Below are 22354 nucleotides of genomic sequence, written 5' to 3' on the forward strand. Positions count from 1 at the left end.
TTTGCCTGACCGTAGGAATTAATTAAACTAATTTATCCAATGTACTTACAAGGTAAAAAGTGAAAACTTGAACCAAACATTGCTCACCAAAAACCCTAGTTAGCAACCATGCCTAAAATTAGCCATTCCAGATAATTTTGATGGATTAAGAGCTTCAAATGGGTGCCTGATTTACACGAAGAATAACAAAAATTTGCAGGTCGAAACCTCCTAAAATAAGCATAGTTGACCTTACGGAACAGTATTTAAGAATTATTTACAACAGAATTGAGTAACAGGAGTGCTCCTAGAAATTCCAATTGGATTGCATTTTCTAATGTTCTGATTAAGCGTTCTCAACCATGAAGAATACATAGTGTCTCTGTGTAATTCCCTCACACCATATACACTGATCTTCTTTCTTCTTATTCTGAGGAAAAAAAACAAAAAAAACAAAAGTACAGTGTGCTTCCATTATCCGCTGTACATGGAAACAAACCAAGTATACATTTTTCACAACCCATATCATTATGATTGAGAGCTTTTCCCACTGGTTGAAGAACAAAAGGGGAAAAAAAGAAGAAAAACAAAATATAACAGATGGTCGAGGAAAAGATGACTCCAGTCCAAATGATTAAAATTACCTACTTGTAAAACCAAAGCTTGCTCTTCTCAACTCTTGCTAGTCGCACCCAGGCTCTCGTAAAACAAGATGTATCCATGATCTGTATTACTTGAATATTCTTGCGCTGAACCAAAAAATGTCTGCACAGCAGACTCGTCAATCATCTCCACATTTTCATCATCAAAAAATAGCCAGTGATTGTGGCTTTTCACAAGGCTGACATAGTGTCCGTGATTGGGCCCACTTCCAACGTGAACAACAACTGCAAATAACGAGTATTCAATATCTGCATCTTCAACTGTATTACTCAGCTTCAGCTCAAGTGGAAAGACAACTCGATAAGATAGCTTCTTGTATCGACCCAGCTGCTCAATGTATTTGAACCTCTTCAGATGGATGACCAAGATGTGAGGAGGTTTCTTTATCTTCATCCTCTTCTGAGCTTCTTGCAAACTGCAATTGGAACAAAAAGATTTTTATCATTTAACTATTAAACATGATATGTTTGATCCTGTCCAAACTATCAGAAACACGTAACTAATAATGGAGGTTCAAACAATCATCCAAATTTTCAAGAATGCTCAAAATCAACTACCACAACCGACTAAAACAAGTGCTGTGTAAAACATGGCAATTTGAAAGGTTACATTTATCATATTTACAAAAACACACAAAATAGCAATGTACTAACAATGTAAACCATTATTAGGTCATCTCACACCTATCCAGTTTGAAATCCATGTCCCTATACCTTCACCATGGACTAAGAAATTAAATGAAAATTGGTAGGTACTTCCTGTGTGCCCAGTAGCAGTAGGCCCAACAGGCTAGCACCACTACCGATCCCCTCCTTGATGACTTACTAAAGATTTCATCAACATATTTGGCAAATTTTCATCAACATATTTGGCAAATAGCAACTGATCCCACAACCAGATACTTGGCTTTGTGTTGTTAATTCTTCAGCTTAAGTATCCTAACTATAAATAATATAAAAATCAGATAAATATAAGAAAAACCCTTGAAAAAGATGCAATTTTAGATGGGCTAATGAATTGCTGCATTTCAATATTGATATGAGTGGATGCATTCAAACATCGATCCGCCTTTTGCAGGTAATTTACAAATGTATAAACTGTCAAACTGTTATTGCTTTAAAGAATTACCTGTTTTCAAGCTCTGTAATGAATTTTTGCCATTGGGCTAGCAGCCCAGTGATAGAATTCCTGTCTAATAATACAAGAGATAAAGGGTTCAATGCACAACACCCTTGAAACCCCTCCCCCTTGATCCTTTCGGAAGTACAGTGGGGGAGAGGAGATCTGGTAAATGGCCTGTAAAGCCAATCCAAGCTCTCCAAGAGTCATACCCAGCAACAAAAATAGAGTTCTAGACTTCTAGTGAGTGAAACTGTGGACCAAATAATTCCAGGCAAGACTCTAAATAGACTGTGTTGCACAAACTATTGAGAACAGCACTAGAAGGCTAATTCCATAAATCAACTCAACTATAAATAACAACAAAAAGAAGCCAATGGTAAATGACAATTCAACAAAATCACCTACCTGCAGCACTTGTCGCAGAAAAACTTATCCTCTGCATTTAAAGTTTCTGTGGAACTAAAATTTTTCAAACAGCTTGTTATTGAACTGTTCTGCTCAATATCAAGGCTCAAGTCGAAAAATGTTTCATCTCTTGCTGTAACAGTCTCGCATTGGAGGCACCTTGTCTCATTGGTAAGAATTCCCTGATACAAGCATGCATAACAAGTCATGAGATGCTTGCTTTTCCTTTCATTTTTTTTTTTTTTTTAATTTTTCCTCCTGGTTGGAGAGAAAGGCAAGAAAGGAGGGAAATTATGCAGGGAAAAAGCATATTGCCAGTACTATCTAACAAAGTATAGGCAAAAGCAAATAATAAACTAATAATGAAGAAAATTTAGAATGTTTGACATTTAACTATGCAAATAACTTACAACAAAAACAAAAATATAAGTCACCTGAAAATTTTTGTGTACCCAGGTCACTAAAGGTTCCTTTGAAAGACCATTCGCCTGAGCATGTTTTGGACCATTTGCAACCTTTTCAGATGTGGATGAACTTTCCAGATCACTTTTTGCCACTTGGGCTTCCTTCTCCAATATGTCAACAAGTTCATTTAGCAAAAAATTCAAAAATTCATGAGCATCCTGCATGAAAAATAGACAAACATTTATTCATCTGTAAACTTTTTTCTTAGTCCAGTGTAAATCTATATGTCAAACAGACTGATATGATTAATTACTGCAAATGAACCTATACCTGGTGCATATAGCTGCGGAAAAGCTCATTTTGTTTTTTCAATCTCTGTACAAAACGCTTTGGGGCAATTACACCTGTTTTCTTCTTCTGTGAACTTATCTACACACAAGAATAATCACAGTTGGGCCCAACAACATAGCTGAAACAGTAACAAATAACCCCTGCATATCTTCTGCAACACAATAACTCTTTTTTGCTCCTTTCTGAAGTGAATCAGCAGAAAGCACAAATGCACAGAACAAAACATGTGAATTAAACAAGAGTAACAAGCAAGGGATTTCTTTTTTTTTTTTTTTCTTTTTTGGCATTAGTTTGGATTAGCCACAAACAGAGTGGAATTGAGGCATAGAATTCATATAAAATAAAAAGTTCAGGATTTAGTTGTTGCTGTAGTTGTTGCATTAGATAAAAATAAATTATGAACAAAATACTAAGGTTCCAAAAAATAAGAGAGTGCTTTAGCTGAGAATGTATTACTAATATCTTGAGAATACAACACTTAATTGGACAAACACCAAGCAGCAATATCCGAAGACATTACTAAAGCTATTGCCAGTAAAACCCGAGGACAAGTAACTGTGGAAATATATGCAAACGCGTTTCATTGACTTGCTCAATTTCTTAGGAGAAGAACATTTACATTAATGCTAAGTGGATGTAGATGAGTATATCTACAAAGGAGGTAAATACCTATATAGTTATCAGATGCTGTTTCCACAAGAACTGACTTTAGAAAGCCAAAAAGAAAAGGAAAAAGAAACGGAAAAAAAAAAAAGGAAAAAGAAAAGATAGAGTATTTAATTCCAAGCATGATGACAAGGGAAATTATAAGAGAGGACACAAACACACTACACACTGAATTAGATGAATCCCCCTCCCTTTTTGCATAACAAATAAATCAGCTGATCGTATCCAAAATTGGTTTCGAGAAAAACATTCTAACATACTATCTTATGCTGTTAACTTCTAAATGAATCTCTAACCTATTTCTGAGATAAGAGTTCACTAGATTATTTATGACAATGTTATTTGAAGAAGCATACCACAATAACAACCAAAAAAAATAACTAATAAAAATATTACTGTCATTAATAAAAGAAAATGTGAAGAATGAACAAACAAGTAAAAATAAATAAAAGCATGCACAAGAGCATTATTATATCATAATTATATAGGGGAATAGGCAGCAAAGTAAACCCATTACATATTCAGAAAAAAATAATAATCCCAGCTGCTCATGTAACATTATTATAACATAATTATATAGCACAAGAGCATGTAGAAAGTTGAAGGGGAAAATTTTAAGCACTTAAAAAAGGACAAAGAAATGAACTTGATGATAAATCTCACTTGCTTTGACATCCAAAGTAACAATCAAAGTTCCAAACGTTTACAGGGATTTGTTTACCTGTGTAAATAAGTCCGCCAAGCAAGTCAAGAGATTCTCCTCTGCATCCCCAGTACTTTTATTATTTGCATAATATTCTAGTAGTTGTTCACGAAACGGCACACAAAAGTAAAGTGCCTGCATTGTAAAAGGACGAATAGAAGTAAGGCATGATGAGGTACAAATAGATAAAAAATTGAAAAATAGATGACAATAATTCATTTTGGGTTCATTATGAATGCAATTCAGCTACTTAAAATTACATTGAATGACTATTCAAGAAGTTGATACATATCTTAGTAAAGACAATAAAATCGGAGCTAATTTGAGAAACTGACAGTACTTATAATTAACAATGCATTAAACAGAATCTCAAGATGCATGCATATAATAAATCCTTCAAAGTAAGGATAGTGTAAGTAATTTGCAAATACACGGACTAGGAAGTGCAGAGTTGAGAGTTCAATGAACAGGCCAGAAAGGCATATAATTTGCTCCTAAAAGCTGCTTCAAATCTATTTCAACCAATTCAGTTGCTAATATCACACTACAAAATCTTGTTTCCCATTTAAAAAAAAAAAAAAAAAAAAATCAAGTCAAGAAAATCAGAGGCTAATAACACGTAACAAACTTGAGCACCTCATACGTAACCATATGAATTACATGAATCTCTAGTCACTAATTACTTATACCATAAACCCCTGCCAAATAATTACTCATAATTTCCAGCTTAAAATTTAAACCAATCATATCTATCAAGTTTAAATTTAAAATACTAAATACCCAGAATCTTAAACTATACAACCTTTTGCAAAAGCAATAAACACATATATTTGTTACTAATGTTAAATCCTAACCTTAATCTCCATTTCTATACAAATATCAGTACATATCTTGTTTAATCACATGTCACAGAAATGCACTCTACACGAAACATCTAATCCAACTAAAAGCGCCCATAAGAAAAAATCAATTCCCTCAAAAATGGTGAACAGTTCACGAACTAACAAGCTACAAAAGATTTGATAAAACAAAACCACACGATAAGGATAAGCACAAAAACGATAATTACTTAACAATAATTAAGAACTAAATGAAAAGCTATTACAATCGAAAGTTTGACAAAACCTGTAAGACGCTGTTACAGTAGCAAGTGTTGCCAAAATTCTCGAGGCCAAAGTATCGTTCGCCTTCAGGAAACTGGTCGCCAAGAGCTTTTTCCAGTTTCGAGCCTGCAGCGCCCATTAGTGCATCAATTGATTTGACTCAGATCTCTCTCTATGCCTCCTCCAATTCAACTCAGCGATTCAACAATTTCCATCGAAGACTCTTCCCGGTCTGCACCGTCTTGTCTCTGTATCGTCGTATCGGTTAATGTTTGGATTGATTTTAGGGTTTGTTTGGGAAATGGAAATTTTGCAGGAAATGGAGCAAAGACGAGAACGAGACGAGGGTTTTTTTTTTTTTCGTTCTAGCAGAGTAAAACTAGGAAATGAAACATATGAACAAGGCAAATACAAAGGGAAGAATTTTCTGTCTCTTATATTTATAATTTTTAAAGAATTATATATATATATATATATATATTAAAATATAAAAATATATAATGAAGTGAGATAAAATTTAATTATTTAAAAATAAAATAAAATACAATTAACTAGTCTTTGAATAAAATTTGATTCTAACCTCTAATGTTTTGTGAAAGCTACTTAAAAAGTTAGCGTACAACACACAGTATCTTAATTCGATTCGGCATTCATAGCATCCTAATCCAATAAAATTTGCAAATTGAAAATTTTTTACTTTCAAAAATTAATTAAACAGTCATTTTATTTTTAATTTTCATTAAATTTATAATAAATATTAATTTTACCATTAACAAAATTTTGAATTTCTTGTTTAAATCAATATCAAATTAAATTAACTTTTTATATATTCTATTTTTCACAATTCTTAAATTACAAATAAAAATTTACTTATTTAATATTTTTTAAAAAATAAAAATTCTAACTTATAAGTTTTACCAAATTATAAAAAATAATAATAATTCACGCGATAAAACCATCTGCATCGTTTCAGTATTTGCTGTTTGACGTGCTCCAAAGTCCAAACTACCCAAGGGACAAAATGCCTGTTCGTTGATTAATGAACTAATAACGAGAAATTTCTCATTCTCGGAAGAAGAAATAGGTACGAGTTAAAATTTTACCAAATCATTTTTCTTTTATACTTCCATATCGTCTCCCTGTAGATAGATCCGACTAATTTTCACTCGACCTCGGATATAAATGAGCTGATCCGAAAAAATTTATATTACAAGAAATTAAATTTATAATATGGTAATCAACCTACAAATGATTTTTGCTAATAAACTATCTGATTGAGTTTACCAAATCATTTTTTATATGGCATATAATATATATATATATATATATATATATATTGTTATATAATAATAATAATATAATATATAAATTATATTATTGAGAGAATAATTTAATAATTATGCAATTATAATGATTTTAATTTTTATATAACAACTTTAACTACTAAAGTTTAGTCTCAAACTAGCTGGAGTCAGTTATATATTTAATATATAAAAATAATATCCAATCCAGTGGAAATTTTTCCAATAGAATAATACAATATAATTAATCTTAAAATTTTATTCATGCAGTTTGTTAATTAATTACTGCAATGATGTTTTTTTTTCGCTAATTAGCAAATCAAGATAATAAAAAAGAAAGGAAATAAACATTGTTGCAACTTGTTATAGTTTTACTACATTTTTAACTTTTTCATAAGTATTAACTTAAAATTAAACTTAGAGATTATAATTGAAATGATGAAATTGTAACAACATCCGAAATTCAATGTATTTTTACACTTAAAAGGAAAATGATTAATCAGTTTATTATTATGATTATTATTTAGAGTTCTAAATAAGAAATAATTACAATCTCTCTAACGTATATTTTATCTCACTATTAGATTATTTTATTTGAAAAATGAACTATTTTTATGTAACATCCCTTCCCGGTCCACCCGTAAATCCGAATGAACCGAACCGAGACGCTACAAACTGGTTGACTGTATGGCCTGACATGCTGAAATTATAATGTATATTGAATATAATATCATGCTGATGTTGTTTACAATAATAATGTAATTTATATTTACAAAACATGATACTAGTGTCAAAATGAAATGAGCCCAACTGAGTGCCCTGTACATGCCATAAAAAGGGTAGACAAAAGATACATATTAAAATGAGTAGCTACCCTGAAGACTGAGTCTTCTACAGATGAACTGCAACAGTTGTAAGCTGACTCTACTGTCCGATCTCAAAACCTGCGAGTTAGATAGGTAACTCGCTGAGCAAATAAAGCTCAGTGGATATCTCAACATATAAAGAAACCATTAAACACCTACATGTATAGAAAGAACCATGTAAACACATATGGCACATATAAGCACACATCATGATACTTTCATGATACCTTGATTATCTTTTGTACTATTTATAATACTGTATGATTCATGAAATGTTATGTCAAGATATCTGTATGGCTCCATAAGGTTATAGTGAAACCGAAGTGATAAGAAAAACTGTATGAAACTGGATGAATACTGTATGCTTGGCTGCTATGGCCCATATATAATCATATCCACTCAACGGCCTGTAGCCGGAGTATCAAACTGTATGGGATGCAAATCTGCTATCCTATGTCGCGACATAGCCTTATCTACATGGTTTCTACCTAACCTCAATGGAGCATAATGTTGGTATGTCAATAATATAACATAACATTATATTAATAGTTCATAACTTCATAATTCATAATGTATATTTGATTGCACATTATTTGCATGCTTGCATGTTGTTTTGATACATGTTCTAATGTTGTATTTGATGTTAAAATGATTGGAGGCATATAAGTGAAGCAAAGGAATACAATTGCATTGAAAATGAAGTCCAAAAATGCATGAAAACACAAGTCGCGAGCGCGTACTTGAAAGTCGCGAGCGCGTAAAGCACCAAATGAGAGACAGTGAGTTATTGGGCACAAGTCGCGAGCGCGAGAAGTGCCAAATGAGAGACAGTGAGTTCCCAGGCCAAATTCGCGAGCGCGCGATGAAGGTCGCGAGCGTTTACAGGCCAAGGGCCAAGTACGCGAGCGCGTACTTCAAAGTCGCGAGCGCGAGAAGTGCCAAATGAGAGTCAGAGAGTTTGCGAGCACAAGTCGCGAGCGCGCATTTGAAAATCGCGAGCGCGAGAAGGCAACGCGAGCTCGTCATGCGATTCGAGCGCGTGCTTCGCTTTTTCCAGCCTGCACAGTCTGTACTCTTTTGGTCATATCTCTCAATATATAACTCCGATTTGGATGATTCAAAAACCCATGTAAAGCTAACACATAGAGCAACAAATAACTCTTCTATGACACTTCCTAATTCCATCATTAAATGGGGTCAAAATCAAGATGAAGTTACTGGTAAAATTTCCAGCAAAACCTGTTTCAACATAAACTCAATATTCACTTCATTTAGTCACTTCCTCCCCTGTTCTCCCCTGTTTTCTCACCATTACCAGTCTTCCCACTCAACATGAAGCAATATATTGTCACACTAACAACACACCACACAATTCTCATACAAAGAAATTGGAAAATAACAAGAGATATCAAACCTTTGCTCCAAAAAGCTTGAGCTCCTCTTTAACTTCTTTTTTCTACACTCCTTGAACTCCCTTCACCTATAAATAAGAATTCTTATGAATTCTAAAATAATAGCACCAAATGATTCAATTATGAACTTCAAGAAGGTTTACTTACTTGGATAAAAGAGAAGTTGAAGTTAAGGCTTAACTACCATTAAAATTGAAAGGAAGGTGGAAGAGGAAAGGAAGAAGATGAAGATAAACATGAAAATGGGAAAGTGAAATGGGTATGCACGGGTAGGCTCTAAAAGATCCATAACTTTGTGTGTAAAAGTTCTAAATGGTACCTCAATTGTAAGAAGGTTACAACTTAACACCCAAGCTGTATGTTTTAGTGCAAATAAATCCTAACCCTTATGCTTTGATCTTTTTCTCTCACTCAAGTAACTCCACTTATAAACCCATTCTACCCCAACCGGGTTTGGTTCAACTCGACTCAACTCAACTACTCAACTCTATGCTAAGACTCGATTTGGTAGGATGTCACATTTTATTTAGAAAGTGAGCATATTCCATCAAAAAAGTTAAAAAGTATATTTAACTAACAGTAATTAAAGAACTCACTTTTTAAGATGGAAGGATTTGTTTGTGAGATGAAAATATAAGTTAATAACTTTATAATTATTTTTCTAAAACATTGAAAGACTTAAAGTGTTAATTTCAATATAATTTAAAGGTTTTATTATATTATTATTACTATCTAAGCGGCGTGTCCCATTTAGCCCTTTTACTTTTTATTAATTATATTTTTATCATATAATAATTTTATTATTCTTTAGTTAGATTCTTGCCACAACAGTATTTTATCCCGCTTAATGCTTTTATAATTATTTAATTAGATTTATGTCCAATATTATTTTTTCACTTAACCTTTTTATTGTTCTTTAATTACACTCTTGTCATAACATAAATAATTATTCATTTAAAATTTTTTAAATAAATTTTTCTAAATTTATATAAGCAAATTGAATATGAGTTTTCCATGCATTTTTTAAAAAGCATAAATTGAATGGTTAATTTTGTAATATATAAAATTGATTTGCCATTGATTTTTATAAAAAAACTTTTTTCATTAATTTGATTATTTTCATTTTTTTAGATCCAATTAATAAATAAATGCCATATATATTCTCTCATAAGTAGAAATCATTAGAATTTGAAACCTTTGATGGTTTACGTGCATACATATAACTGATAACATTAAATACTATTAATATTTGTATTTATAATAAACAATTATCAATTAAATATTAATTACTAAATATTGATAATAAATTTTTCAAGTAAATTGAATATTAATATTATAAACTTATATAAAGCTCTACTAATAATATTTTTAAAATAATATTTATTTATTCTATTATTAGTCCGATCAATAAAATAATAATATTTGATATCTTATTTAAACTCAAAAATAATATCTATATAAATTTATATTTTTTTGACTTTTTATCTAAATTGATTAAAATTAAAAATTTAAAGATAAAAAAATTAATAAAAATTATTTTTAATTTTATTTATATAAATTGTCTATTTTCATTTGAGAAATATTATATATATAATAGATTGACATTAAAAAGCTTTTATTTTGCATATATTCAAATTAAAAAACTTTATAAATAGATAATATATTAAATTTTACTTATTATAAATGTAAAAAAAAAAAAGTTTCTTATTGTATATAGTATTTCATGTATTTACTTTTCAATTAATTATGAATATAAATTATCTTTGGTGATTATTTAAATAATAAATTAATGATGAAATTAATTTCATTAATAATTTTATTAATTATTATTTTTATTTTTAAAAAATATTTTAAAAATTACTATAGGTTGACAATAAAATTGTATTGTTGACAAATTTATAAAAAAGTTGTGCCAACAAAAACAAAAACGAACATATATAAATTTTTCAACCTTATTTGGTGAAAAATATATGTATCTGTGTGATAACAAATATTTTGACAAATAACATTATCAAACTGCACAGATGCTATCATGATTTATTATATAATTACATGTACATAATAATGTCAATATAACATTTACAACATTGTTTATAAGTTAAATTATTATGTACGAAATTAATAAATATGAAGTATCACATACACTTTTATTATAAAATTTCAAATTCTATTATATTATGACACAACTTATAAAATTATATTTAAATTAACCGACACATCGCGCCAAGATTATGTGTTCATTATATTCTAAAATAGAGTGGAGAAAAAAAAAAAATGAAAAGTCACTCAATGTACATATTTGATCTTCTTATAGAAAGGCTTGCCCATCAACTTTTGATATTGTAGCTATAAACACCTAATCTTTTATAACCGTAATTTATGCCATGAATTGCTATAATCGCAACTAAAATGCACCAACACGTTCATAAAACCCTAAGTTTATTCAATAAAAGAATCACTTTTAAAGAAGATTTTACACATGTGATTGAGAGCAAGCTCAATGGACAACGGGGATAAAACAGTTATTAGATGATTAGGACATCCTGTCAAGAGATAAAGAAGGATATGAACTTTCTGTACGTCGTATGCCTACTTTTCCTGAAACATTTCCTGTTATTTTGGTAGATGAAAATGAAATTATTAGTTTTCGCAATTCAATCATATAGGAATCCCCTACCCCTAGGTCAATCTCACAAGCCTCTTGGTTCGATTAAGTTATGAATAATCAGAAATTTTATTTTCCTTTTTATCCGAAAATTTTAAACTAATAAATAGTCTGAATAGTAAACAATATCCTAAAGGTAATTATATTATATTTAATATATTAATAAATATTAACTAATGAGGTTAACCAATTGGTCATTTTCTAAATCAAACATTTACCAATTTACTAATGTAACAAATTATTCATAAGCTAACCAATATTTTATATTGATAATATTATATATCCTCACCACCAAGCTATGCTCACTCTTTAATTTATATTCAAGTCATTTATAAGTCACAAATCACAACATGAATCATACTTTGCGTTTGAATTAATAGATAACCTCTTCTTCTATATTTTTATATCTGTATGAATCGATATCATTAATTTTAATTTCTTCCCATGTAATTTATTTAATTAAATTTATCGCATATTTATGTATAACCTTCGTAATTCTAATTCTTTTTGCTTTTTCTTAATTCTAATTCTAATTCTTAATTCTATATTGTGCTTCTCATTCTAAAACTTCTCCAATTGATTTTCCAAGTTCCTTTTTGATATGGCTCCATTCTGTCTAAGGACGAGTTTAAAACCTTTATAAAAGCATAATTTACTAAAATAAAATCATATCCAAGGAGCCTAGCTAGCTTCAAATCAAATCACTGTCTCGCAATGAATTTACAACAAGTTATAAGATAAGAAGGAGATTTTTTGAAGTGCAGAATATCAAGCCTCCATTGAAGTCAACAATATAGTTTTATTATCCATTCCATCTAAAATTCAATGTTTTATCTTGATACTTTAATCATTTACAACATTTTCATCCGGCAAAGCGATCATAAAAGGACGTGTAAAGCAAAACTCCTGGCTAATTTTTAGAACGGCAGGCTCGTTATGAGTAGATAAATGCAGGACACAGAAATGAATTTGATCATAGATTGAAAAGGGAAAAATTAATTATAAGATACGCCTTTTGATAGAATGACATAGAGAGTTAGAAGAACTCCAAGTTAAGCGTGCTCACTTAAAGGAAATACTAAGATGCGTGACCTCCTAGGAAATTTCACATAGCTTCTAGGATTGCAGGCTAGCTATGGATAGAGGAATGTGAGACACAAGAATGAATCGGATCATATATTAAAAAAGGGAAAACAAAGGCGCCTTTTGGTGCAATGAATTGGAAAGTTGGAAGAACACCAGAGTTAAAGGAAATCTTAGGATGAGTGATCTCCTTGAAAATTCTTCATTTCACATCTAGTATGGAATAGAATTGGCCTGATCCAAAGCGATTATTATGATTACTATTTTAATTATTTGATTTAATATTTTTATTTGTAAATTTTAACTGAAGAATCGAAAGGTGAACTTTAAAATTTAAAAAGCTAATAATTGAATCTTATTTAGATTTAGACATAAGCTACATTTAGTTGAGGATTATGGTAAGATTTCTTAGATCTTAAATTAATTTGAATAGTCGAGAAATCAAGGATTGAAATTTAAATTATAATATACTTTTATACCTTGAAAGAGAATTAAATTACCTTAAGAAATTCTCACCTTCAAAATATGTATTTTCTAAATTAAATTAGTTAAATTATTAACCATAGATAGATTAGAGTGATGAAACCTAAATTTAAGAAGTTTTATACCCTTTGTTTATTTGAAGAGTAGTTGTGATTTATTTAATTAGTTAATTATTTTAATTTTAATTTTATTTATCTTTCTCTTAAATTAATCATTGTTAATATAATGAAAATCACAATAGTTAAATACTCAAAGCTAATCCTAGTATGAACAACACTTTACTAACTTTGTATTATTTTAATGATCCGTGCACTCGTAAGTTTCCGTAGACAATTTCAAATCAAATTCATACCACTGTATAAGTTTTAATTATATATTTATAAAATATATTTCAGTAAAGGAAAAATATATAATTAGGTTTATGCATTAATATATGACCCAAAATTTTTAACAAAGAAACCTTAAGCTTCAAGAAGAAATTTTTTAACCTATGGCGAATTTAGAAATATTTTTATCCGGGTTAGTATATAATTTTTTTGAAAACCTAATACCCAAAGCAATTACGCGCGGGTGGTAGCTTTTGTTCGTATCCCTGTAAAAATAAGGGGTCAATATTGAATTTTTCAAATTTTCTATGCCAAAAGTGAAAATTTGCAGACAAAGAAAAATTGGCTCAGGGAGAGCGAGTACAGAGTCAGCTAGTAGTTGCCTTATCTACTTCGCTAGAATTCTATAGAGCGCCTGCTCACTAGAAAGCAGAAATGTTGAGTTTCTCCAGCGCAACTTTTCTCCCAAAGCCGTTATCTGCAATCCCCAAATCAAGCTTTTCCGGCATTCCAATCCGCCACACATGTCCTCTTCCAATTCGAGTACCTGCTCAAAGGACACGGTCGTTTTCTGGATACGCAGTAGTAATGATGGCGAAGAGAGAAGAAGAACTGAAGGAAATCAGAGGCCTGAGTACTGAGCAAATAAATGAAGAGGTAATTGATCTTAAAGGCGAGCTCTTTATGCTTCGGCTTCAGAAATCGGCCCGCAACGAGTTCAAGTCCAGCGAATTTCGCCGAATGCGCAAAAGGGTATCTTTCCCATATGTTTTTTGTTATTATTAGTTAAAATTCATTACATTAGAAATTTTGGTTCAGGATTTGCTCGAATTATCTCCGTTTTTGAGGGAGGAATTATGGCTTTTCCTTAAAGCTGTAGTTACAGTGCTATGCTTGAAATAGTTTTCACTAAATGATATTACTGTGAGCGTTTGTTGCAATTTATTTGTGAGATTGATAATGTAGGTGGGAGATGTTTTTTTGGCTTTTGATTCAATGGAGTTTCTATAGGGTTAGTTGTCTAGCAGTCATTGTCAAAATAAGTGGATTACATTTATGGTTGGAATAACCAATGATGAGAATTGTGTAATTGGATAGCTTTTGCTTCTGTTATAATTTTATTGTTTTTTTTAACTGTGCGTGGTGATTAGAGAGGAATTCTGATAGATATTAACTTGGAACCATGAAAACGTGGAACATAATATTTTATATTTGAGTTTTTTCATTCATATTAACCTCTCCACATATTAATAATGTTTAAACCTTGGAGAGATGCATAAAATGTGAGGTGTAATATCAGCAAAATTGAAATAGTCGTACATTGATCATTTAAGAAAAAAGAAAAAGAAACATATTGACCCCAAAAAATGGTAAAAGTTCAGTGGGGACAAACTAAAGAGGATTTCAAGCTACTTTGAATTTATATGGAACATTTGTCATTTTTCAAATTTTGAATGGGGGCAGTTGCCTCGCTAATACAAAAGCATAGATCCACTTTTGGTGAAGCATCTTCATTCTCTCTCACACTCTTGTATCACATTGCTAACTCTATCTACCTGCCTGCAAACCCTATGCTAATTGTATGTGTCATAGTATTGACAATAAGGAGGGCCTAAGATCATGGCTTTCTAAGTGTGCTCTTTTTATATATGTATATTAAGTATGTTCATATCATTATTTTTTTCTTGAAATAGGCATCTTTTTGATAACGATTGAGATTTAAAATTTGTGGATTTTCTTTGGCTTTTAATTTCAGTCAACTTCAGGCTTCAAACAAAGATTTCAAATCTTTTAGGGTGCTGTGTTTGATAGCATATCTTTAACTTGGTTGGAGCCTAGAAGACTGCCAGCATCTATGTTGTTAAATTGCTATTTGAATATATGGAGAACTTCTTCACTTCTTATTTTCTTCACACCTCAGTGATTAATTACATTATCTAGAGTGTGGAGATGAGTCTATTCTATGGTGCAATGTTGGTTTCATGCCCATTGCCGGCCTTTACGATTAAGTAATTGTGTCCAACACTTTTACATGGATGTGAATAACGTTGTTTAACCTGTAATGAATAATCTCACATATGTTGACAAGTGCTACTTATAGGTACGTACCAAAAACAGTTGCTGTTGTGAGGTGACTTAGCTGAAGTCATATAACATGGCTTAAACTAAATGTTAGTATGTTATGGTTATCATCTGATAAGATACTTTGAACTGATGTGACAATGGCAGAGTGATGGAGCTGTATATTTTATCCAATACCCAATCAGGAGCAGTGAGTACTTTATGGAAGTTCATTACATCTTATAACACATGTAAAGCTATTTTATATAGCCTCCTAATGTGATATTGAGTGTGATTCTTTGAATGCCTAATGGACACTTGGGGTTAAGGTTGATGAGATTTTGGTTTTGGTTAAGGCTGCTGACTGTACACAAGGTAGGGATGGAAATCGCTTGATGGCTTCTAATAAATGATTTTCCTTTGAAATGCAAAATGGCAAACAATAGGATTGATGTGTTGACCAGTTGACTAAAAATGGTTGGAATGAGGTTCAGGTGAATGAGGGGAGTGGAAGTAGTGACAGGACCATAAAACTGAACAATGATGCTTCTGAGTATAAATCCAAGAGCATATCCAAAGTGATGCAAGTTCAGCATCCTAATGTGCTATAGATATGACTATATGCCTTCAAAATGCAGAGGCATTTGATTGTATGCATCATTATGTCCTTGCAAACGACTATTGACTTGCTGGGACTTAGGATTACTTTCGAAGTAGTAGGCTAGCAGCCATAATAACGTTTTAGTTGCTAACTTGCCATCATTGCTCATTGACCTAGTGAAATAACTAGTAAGCTGCTTGCTACTTTTTTCCATGTGCCTGCTGTCCCATTTTTCCAGTTTGTCGATTCTGTGCTCTGCTAACAATTCATCACTTGGTTTATTATTAGATGATACTCACATGTGAGCCTTTTTAGTACAAAGGTTTTATAGATGCATATCCTAAAGACCCGTGGTTTTAGTATCATGTTAATGAGAGTTTTTGTTAATAACAGATTGCTCGCATGCTTACTGTTAAACGGGAAAGAGAGCTTGAGGAGGGGATCAACAAGAGGTTGTCAAGAAAGTTAGACCGACAATGGAAGAAAAGCATTGTAGTGAGACCACCTCCATCTTTGAAGAAGTTGCAAGAGGAAGAGGCAGCTGCAGAAGCTGAGAAATCTGCATAAGTAAATGTTTGCATTTTGTAGTTCCATGATACGGACTGCTCATTTCTTTGCTTAACTTTCAGCTTTTTATGTTAGACCATTTTTGTATAATTTCATGTCTGGTTTTTGGTTCTCAAGTTTCCCCACTTTCCCTTTTTAGGATCTTATATATATATATATACACACACCACAGCTTGAATTTAATTTGGACTCAAAAAACTGACACTGCTCAATATACCTCATTACTCATGAAAAGCTCAACTCTAAAGCTGAAATTTCTCCAAGTAACAATTCAGATTGCGACCAGCCCAACTTGTTTTCATGTGTTTGTAACAAATGTCATGGATTTATATTTATTTAGGAGAAATTGAATTACAAATCTAAATGTTTGGTTTGTATATACTCTCTCTTTCCCAGTATTTATATCCTTAGACAAGAGTTAGGGTAATATCAGGTAAAACTTTTAACTTTGCTCATTTTAGTGTTGATCTAACAGTCTGTCGGTACAAATTTAACTGCTTGATTTATATGAAATGTAAATACACCATACTTATGTTTCATGGATTTTTATACAAAATTTTAATTTTCGACTTGAGAAGAGAGACTCATGGAAAAATTAGAATTGTTTAAAAAAATTATGGGAAAATTAAAATTAAAATTCAAGCAAAAAGAACAAAACGCTGGCGTACCATTTGTACATCATGCCTTTTTTTTTTTTTTTTTTTAGCCCGATCAGATTACCAGTTTCCCTCAGTTCAATAAGAAAAAAAAAAAAAAAACAAAATCATATTTTTATTTTCTATCATATTACTCCCGCCCAACTGGTGATTGCTCCGGCCGCGCAAACAGCCATGGAAGAAGAAACGACGACAGCTCCACCAACACCGGTAGCAACAGATATCTCAAACTCAACCAAAGCCTTAGACCCAACCCTACAAAAAAAGCACCAAGCAATGCTCGATCGCCTCTCTATCCGCCATCAAACGCGCAGCAAATCCTCCTCCTCAACCACCGACTCTACCGCTTCCTTCCTCTCCAAATTCTCCGACTTCAAACGCTCAATTGAATTCCAACTCGCTGAGTCATCAAAACTCGCCAGCACCGATCCAACTCGCCTAAAATCTCACCTCGTCAATATCTCCAACTCCATCTCCTCCCTCGAACAACTCGTCGCCGAGAATTCCTACTTTCTCCCTTCCTATGAACTTCGCTCCTCTCTCAAAACCGTCGCGGAACTTAAACTATCTCTCGAAAATCTCCACTCTGAGCTTGTCCCGAAAAAGAAATTTTCTTTCAAAAACAAATCTACAAGCAAAACCCCAATCTCTGAACCTAAAGAAAACGAAATCGCCAAACCCGAAACACCGAAACCGATTTTCACAATTAAGGATTCACCAGGAATTAGGAACAAAGTGAATGAAATATTAACAAAGAATTTTAGAGGATCGGAGATTGGTGAATTTACGATATCGGATTTGGATTCATGTGAAGTTAGGTTAATTGGTTGCATTGGTGCGCTTTTTGTTAATCGCTTAAGGAATTGTAAGGTTTATGCAGGGCCAGTTATAGGTTCAATTTTGATTGAGGAAGTTGAAAACAGTATTTTTGTTTTGGCTTCCCATCAGATAAGGATACATTACGCGAGAGAAAGTGATTTTTATCTGAGAGTGAGGAGCAGGCCGATAATTGAAGATTGTGGAGGTGTTAGATTTGCGCCTTACTGTTTGAGTTATGAAGGAATTGAGGAAGATTTGAAGGAAGCAGGTTTGGAGGAGGAGACTGGGAACTGGAGCAATGTAGATGACTTTAAATGGTTGAGAGCTGTGCAGTCTCCTAATTGGTCTGTTTTGGAGGTGAGTGAGAGACTCGAGGGTGTTGAGATCAAGGATGGGAGTGAAAATGGAAGGAGTTAGGGTTGTGGGATGGTGAAATTGATGTTCTGATATGCCAAATTGAGTTCAGGTAACCTTTTTGTTTTTGCAATTTTTTTAGTGTTAGTGATCTTTTGTATACTGGATTTGTTTCAATTACTGTGTTATTGGATTTGGAGATGATAGGCAAGTGCAATTTTATTAGCTAGTGTGCTTTTTGTTACTTCCATGCATGTAATATCCTGTTTTTTAGCAGATGTAATGAACTAATTCCTTTTATGAAATTTTGTTTTCACATATTGGTTCTTCTCTCTCATTTTGCTCTTCATATTTGGTTTATGTAATTATGCATGTGTGATAATTTTGAACCTACACATGTTGGTCGAATGATGAAAAATGGCTAGCAGTGTCTGATGACGGTCTTTGAATACCTTATCCTCACACAATCCTAGGTAGCTGTAAATTCTCTTCATTCCAATGTGCCTAAAAAGATACTGATAGCTTATATTTTACTGGTGGAGGCCTGATTCCTTTCAGTGACTGCGTGTACAGCTGCATTTATGTGTAATTTACCTTAAAGTCACAACTTTTGGAGTAGTTTGTATAAAAGAGTCATACCGTGAATGATATGAAAAGAAGCTTGTTAGAATCTGTGTGCATCTGAAATTTCTGAAAATAACTTCTGCGGTTGCTTAATTTTTTTTACTGAAAACAAACCTGAAATTGGAAAAACAAACTCTTCTAGTTGGATAATGAGCTGCCTGAAAAAATTTGAGAGTTCAGGCTAGGTCTGGTAACAGTAGTATTTAGCCATTCAGGTTGGAATTGTTATCCCTTTGAAAATATTGTAATTTGAAATGTTAACTTTGTGGTCACTGTGATATTAAACTGCAGAATGATGAAATTAATAATGCAGTTGGAAGGTAATGGAGCTGTTTCTTCCATATAGATTGTTGTGAATCAAATATCAGTCATATGATTGACCTTATTTTATCAAGTTCAGCAATGTGTTAGACTGGCAAACCTAAGTGACCATACTTTTATTTTCGTGAAAACTTTATTGAGTTTGATGATTCTCTTGTTAACTTTTTCAATTCTGGATTAACTTATATCTCTATTATCATCGTTTTCATCATCATTAAGCCTATGTAAGAACATAGAAATAGCAGTGGCTCGAGATTTCATGACTATTGTAAAAGAAACATGAAGCCGAAAGGCCTAAGGTTTGGTTGTGCTTTGTATGCTAATTGCAAACTCAACTACAACCTGGCTATTGTATTAATGAAACTCCCTGCCGGGAGGAGTAATGAAATATATATCAGGATGCATTGCAAATTAAATTAATTAAACTTCCAGAGGGGAGGACTAATGAGGGATAAACCAGAATGCTTTGCGGATTAACTATCGGATTGGTGAGGCTCCTTAGTGGAGGAGTGATGGAGGATGTGCCAGGACGCGTATAAAGGGCCAGAGAACAGCATAACCATAATGACCCAATGTCCCAAACTACCACAAAGCAAAAGAAACAGAGCAAAATTTAGTTGTTGCAGTAGTCATAAGGGTGCACCAATGGAGCTTGAGGTGACCCATGAGATAAACTTGTTCCTGGGTTAGCCAAGAGAATGAAGCAACTAACATGATTCGTAACAATGATCTGATGTGAAGGCAATCGGCCTGCATAACGGCTGTAGCAGCCATATTCAATGTGGTGGCAGTAACAGCCATGAAGGTTTGCAAATAGAGCCTTGAGAGCACCTATAAACCTATATCAGAGTCTGGACTAACTTACATCTCTATCATCTTTTTCATCATTGCTTAGAACATTGTAACAAGTAATAACAGCAACTTGAGATTTCTTAACTATTCTATAAAACAAAAAAGAAAAGAAAAGAAATTGGTGTTTCCCTTCTGATTTTACCAATAAAGTCAGATAGATTGGATGTTTGGGATTCAGAGATCAGGTTATGATGTTTTTTCGCTTCTCTGTCTGTGGGTGTTTTTACAAGTTATATCACTATTAGCTTAAGCTAATGGATGAAGATTGATCTGTTTAGTATAGCAAGGAGTGGCCGCTTTCCTTATTGCTTGAGTTGAAGGTTATGTGTATTGACAAACCACTGCAGTAAGCAAGCAATTATTACATTCCATATTAACAGAAAGTTTCACCTCATCGCAAGAGCAAGGGACCAGGACGTGGAAGGTAATTACTTAGAAAGGATGCTTGGTTTGACCTTTAAATTTAGTACATATTTGGTAGAATGTTATTGAACATTATGGAACGCAATCAAATAGGAGTTCAATTGAACGATGAACTGAACATGCTGGCAAACTTGCTTCTGGAACATGCTGGCAAACTTGCTTCTGGCAATAACCACCCCCGCCCCCAAAAACCCCAAAAGGAGCATGGAGAGTTAAGCAATGCTAAATTGATTTTTTCTTTTTTTCTTTTTTTTTTTTTTTTTTTTTGGGTCCTTTTGGGCTGCCTTATTGTTTGTTAACAGATATTATGACTCCCTTATTGTTTGTTAACAGATATTATGACTCCTGAAGTCATAGAGTTTGTTGTTACTGTTAGAATACCAATCAGGATTTTGCAATCATTTTATTAAAGTTGCATTATTATTTAACTCAATAATTCACATGTAGAGATCTCTAGTTTGCAGAAATTTGCATGGAACTGTACTATATTTGGCAATTAGTTGCATGGGTACTGGTCTCCTTTGCATTCAAATCAAGGTTTTTGTAGCCTTTTATAGTTGTCACAAGGTATTATCATATCAAGTAATGTTATTTCCGTTGCAGTTGCAGTTGCAAATTCAAATTTTACTTTTAATGATCAATACTTCGACATTTATAGTCCAATTCAGTCACCAAAAAGTTATTAGCAATACATATTAGACATTCTTTCTTTCACTGACCCTTGCACATGGACATGTGTGCATGTGTTTGCTGTTCTGGCTATGATTCGTACTATTTCTTATTGATTTATTTGGTCCGACCTTTATGTGGGCACGTACTATTGATGATATGCTTTCACATGGCATATATGAACGTTTGATGATCATGTTTGTTGGTTGACAGGAGGATGGGCTTTGAACCTAGTGCTCTAGCACCATGCCAATTGCAAAGCCGGTCTCTTGGTTCTATTACAGCTTTTGGACTTTGCAGATAACAACTTGGGGGGACAAATGGTTATTACCATCTTGCTATGCAATGAATAAGTTGACCTTAGTCGTGAATATTATTTTCATTCACTTGTTTCTCCAAACACTAAGATTTATTCAGTTCTATCAACTGCTGCGGATTCTGGGGAAGGAACCTTGTTTGGATGTTTTAAACAATTCTGAAATACAAATTAAGTACTTCGTTCTTTTGCTCAAAATCTCATGTAAAAAACTCAATTTGTGATTATTTCATGGAATGCATGGTTCAATTCGTATGTTTGATAATGTGAAGTGGTTGTTCCCTGATTGTGCAATATCATTAGCAGGCAATTGAACCTCCATTTGGTTTTCAGGAACTGTTTATCCTGTTCTGTATGTTTTGGGAAACGTGAAGAACCTGTTCACTAGGGTTAGGAGATGATTGAAAAGTTCTTTTCTTTTTAGGGAAATTTTTCTCTGAGTATACTGCAAACTCTGGCAAGATTTGTTTTGAACATGAGTATTGGACTGTTCTTGGGCATAGGTGCCTCAACTGCTTGATCTATTACTGTTCTGGTGCTGGCTAGCTTGTCGATGTT

At 32.6% G+C, this 22354-nt stretch overlaps 3 protein-coding genes across 4 annotated transcripts; 2 read left to right on the forward strand and 1 right to left on the reverse strand.

Moving 5' to 3' along the window:
- Positions 1–281: 281 nt before the first annotated feature.
- Positions 282–5815, reverse strand: UBP3 (ubiquitin-specific protease 3). Of its 2 annotated transcripts, XM_012233359.4 has the most exons (7): positions 5420–5815; positions 4313–4429; positions 2905–3003; positions 2604–2792; positions 2170–2351; positions 628–1057; positions 282–409 (listed from the first exon to the last, which is right to left on the reverse strand). In XM_012233359.4, the coding sequence occupies exons 1-6, from the start codon at positions 5534–5536 to the stop codon at positions 652–654; spliced, it is 1110 nt and encodes a 369-aa protein (XP_012088749.1). In that variant the 5' UTR covers positions 5537–5815; the 3' UTR covers positions 282–409; positions 628–651. The 2 variants fall into 2 exon arrangements, with proteins under 2 accessions (XP_012088749.1, XP_012088617.1); XM_012233227.4 differs by having other exon boundaries at positions 282–1057; positions 5420–5814.
- Positions 5816–13887: 8072 nt separating this feature from the next.
- Positions 13888–16878, forward strand: LOC105647107 (Ribosomal L29 family protein). The gene is made up of 2 exons (XM_012233133.4): positions 13888–14286; positions 16589–16878. Exons 1-2 carry the CDS (start codon positions 13969–13971, stop codon positions 16760–16762), a joined length of 492 nt encoding a protein of 163 aa, XP_012088523.1. The 5' UTR covers positions 13888–13968; the 3' UTR covers positions 16763–16878.
- Positions 16879–17475: 597 nt separating this feature from the next.
- POR (C-CAP/cofactor C-like domain-containing protein) lies at positions 17476–22061 on the forward strand. The gene is made up of 2 exons (XM_012233033.4): positions 17476–18703; positions 21694–22061. Exon 1 carries the CDS (start codon positions 17593–17595, stop codon positions 18652–18654), a length of 1062 nt encoding a protein of 353 aa, XP_012088423.1. The 5' UTR covers positions 17476–17592; the 3' UTR covers positions 18655–18703; positions 21694–22061.
- The last annotated feature ends 293 nt before the right edge of the window (positions 22062–22354 follow it).

The sequence above is a fragment of the Jatropha curcas genome, chromosome 3 (genome assembly GCF_041381405.1).
Source record: "Jatropha curcas cultivar XTBG-Jc1 chromosome 3, XTBG_Jcur_1.0, whole genome shotgun sequence".
NCBI lineage: Eukaryota > Viridiplantae > Streptophyta > Magnoliopsida > Malpighiales > Euphorbiaceae > Jatropha > Jatropha curcas.

Bases quoted from the DNA above. Each gene is read 5' to 3' on its own strand.
- UBP3 (XM_012233359.4), bottom strand. From the start codon at position 5,536: ATGGGCGCTGCAGGCTCGAAACTGGAAAAAGCTCTTGGCGACCAGTTT. The intron at 3,004-4,312 runs GTAAACAAATCC...TCTTGTGTGTAG, and splicing joins TGGCGGACTTATTTACACAG to ATAAGTTCACAGAAGAAGAA. The intron at 1,058-2,169 runs GTAGGTGATTTT...TTCCAATTGCAG, and splicing joins TTCTGCGACAAGTGCTGCAG to TTTGCAAGAAGCTCAGAAGA.
- LOC105647107 (XM_012233133.4), top strand. From the start codon at position 13,969: ATGTTGAGTTTCTCCAGCGCAACTTTTCTCCCAAAGCCGTTATCTGCA. The intron at 14,287-16,588 runs GTATCTTTCCCA...TGTTAATAACAG, and splicing joins TTCGCCGAATGCGCAAAAGG to ATTGCTCGCATGCTTACTGT.
- POR (XM_012233033.4), top strand. From the start codon at position 17,593: ATGGAAGAAGAAACGACGACAGCTCCACCAACACCGGTAGCAACAGAT.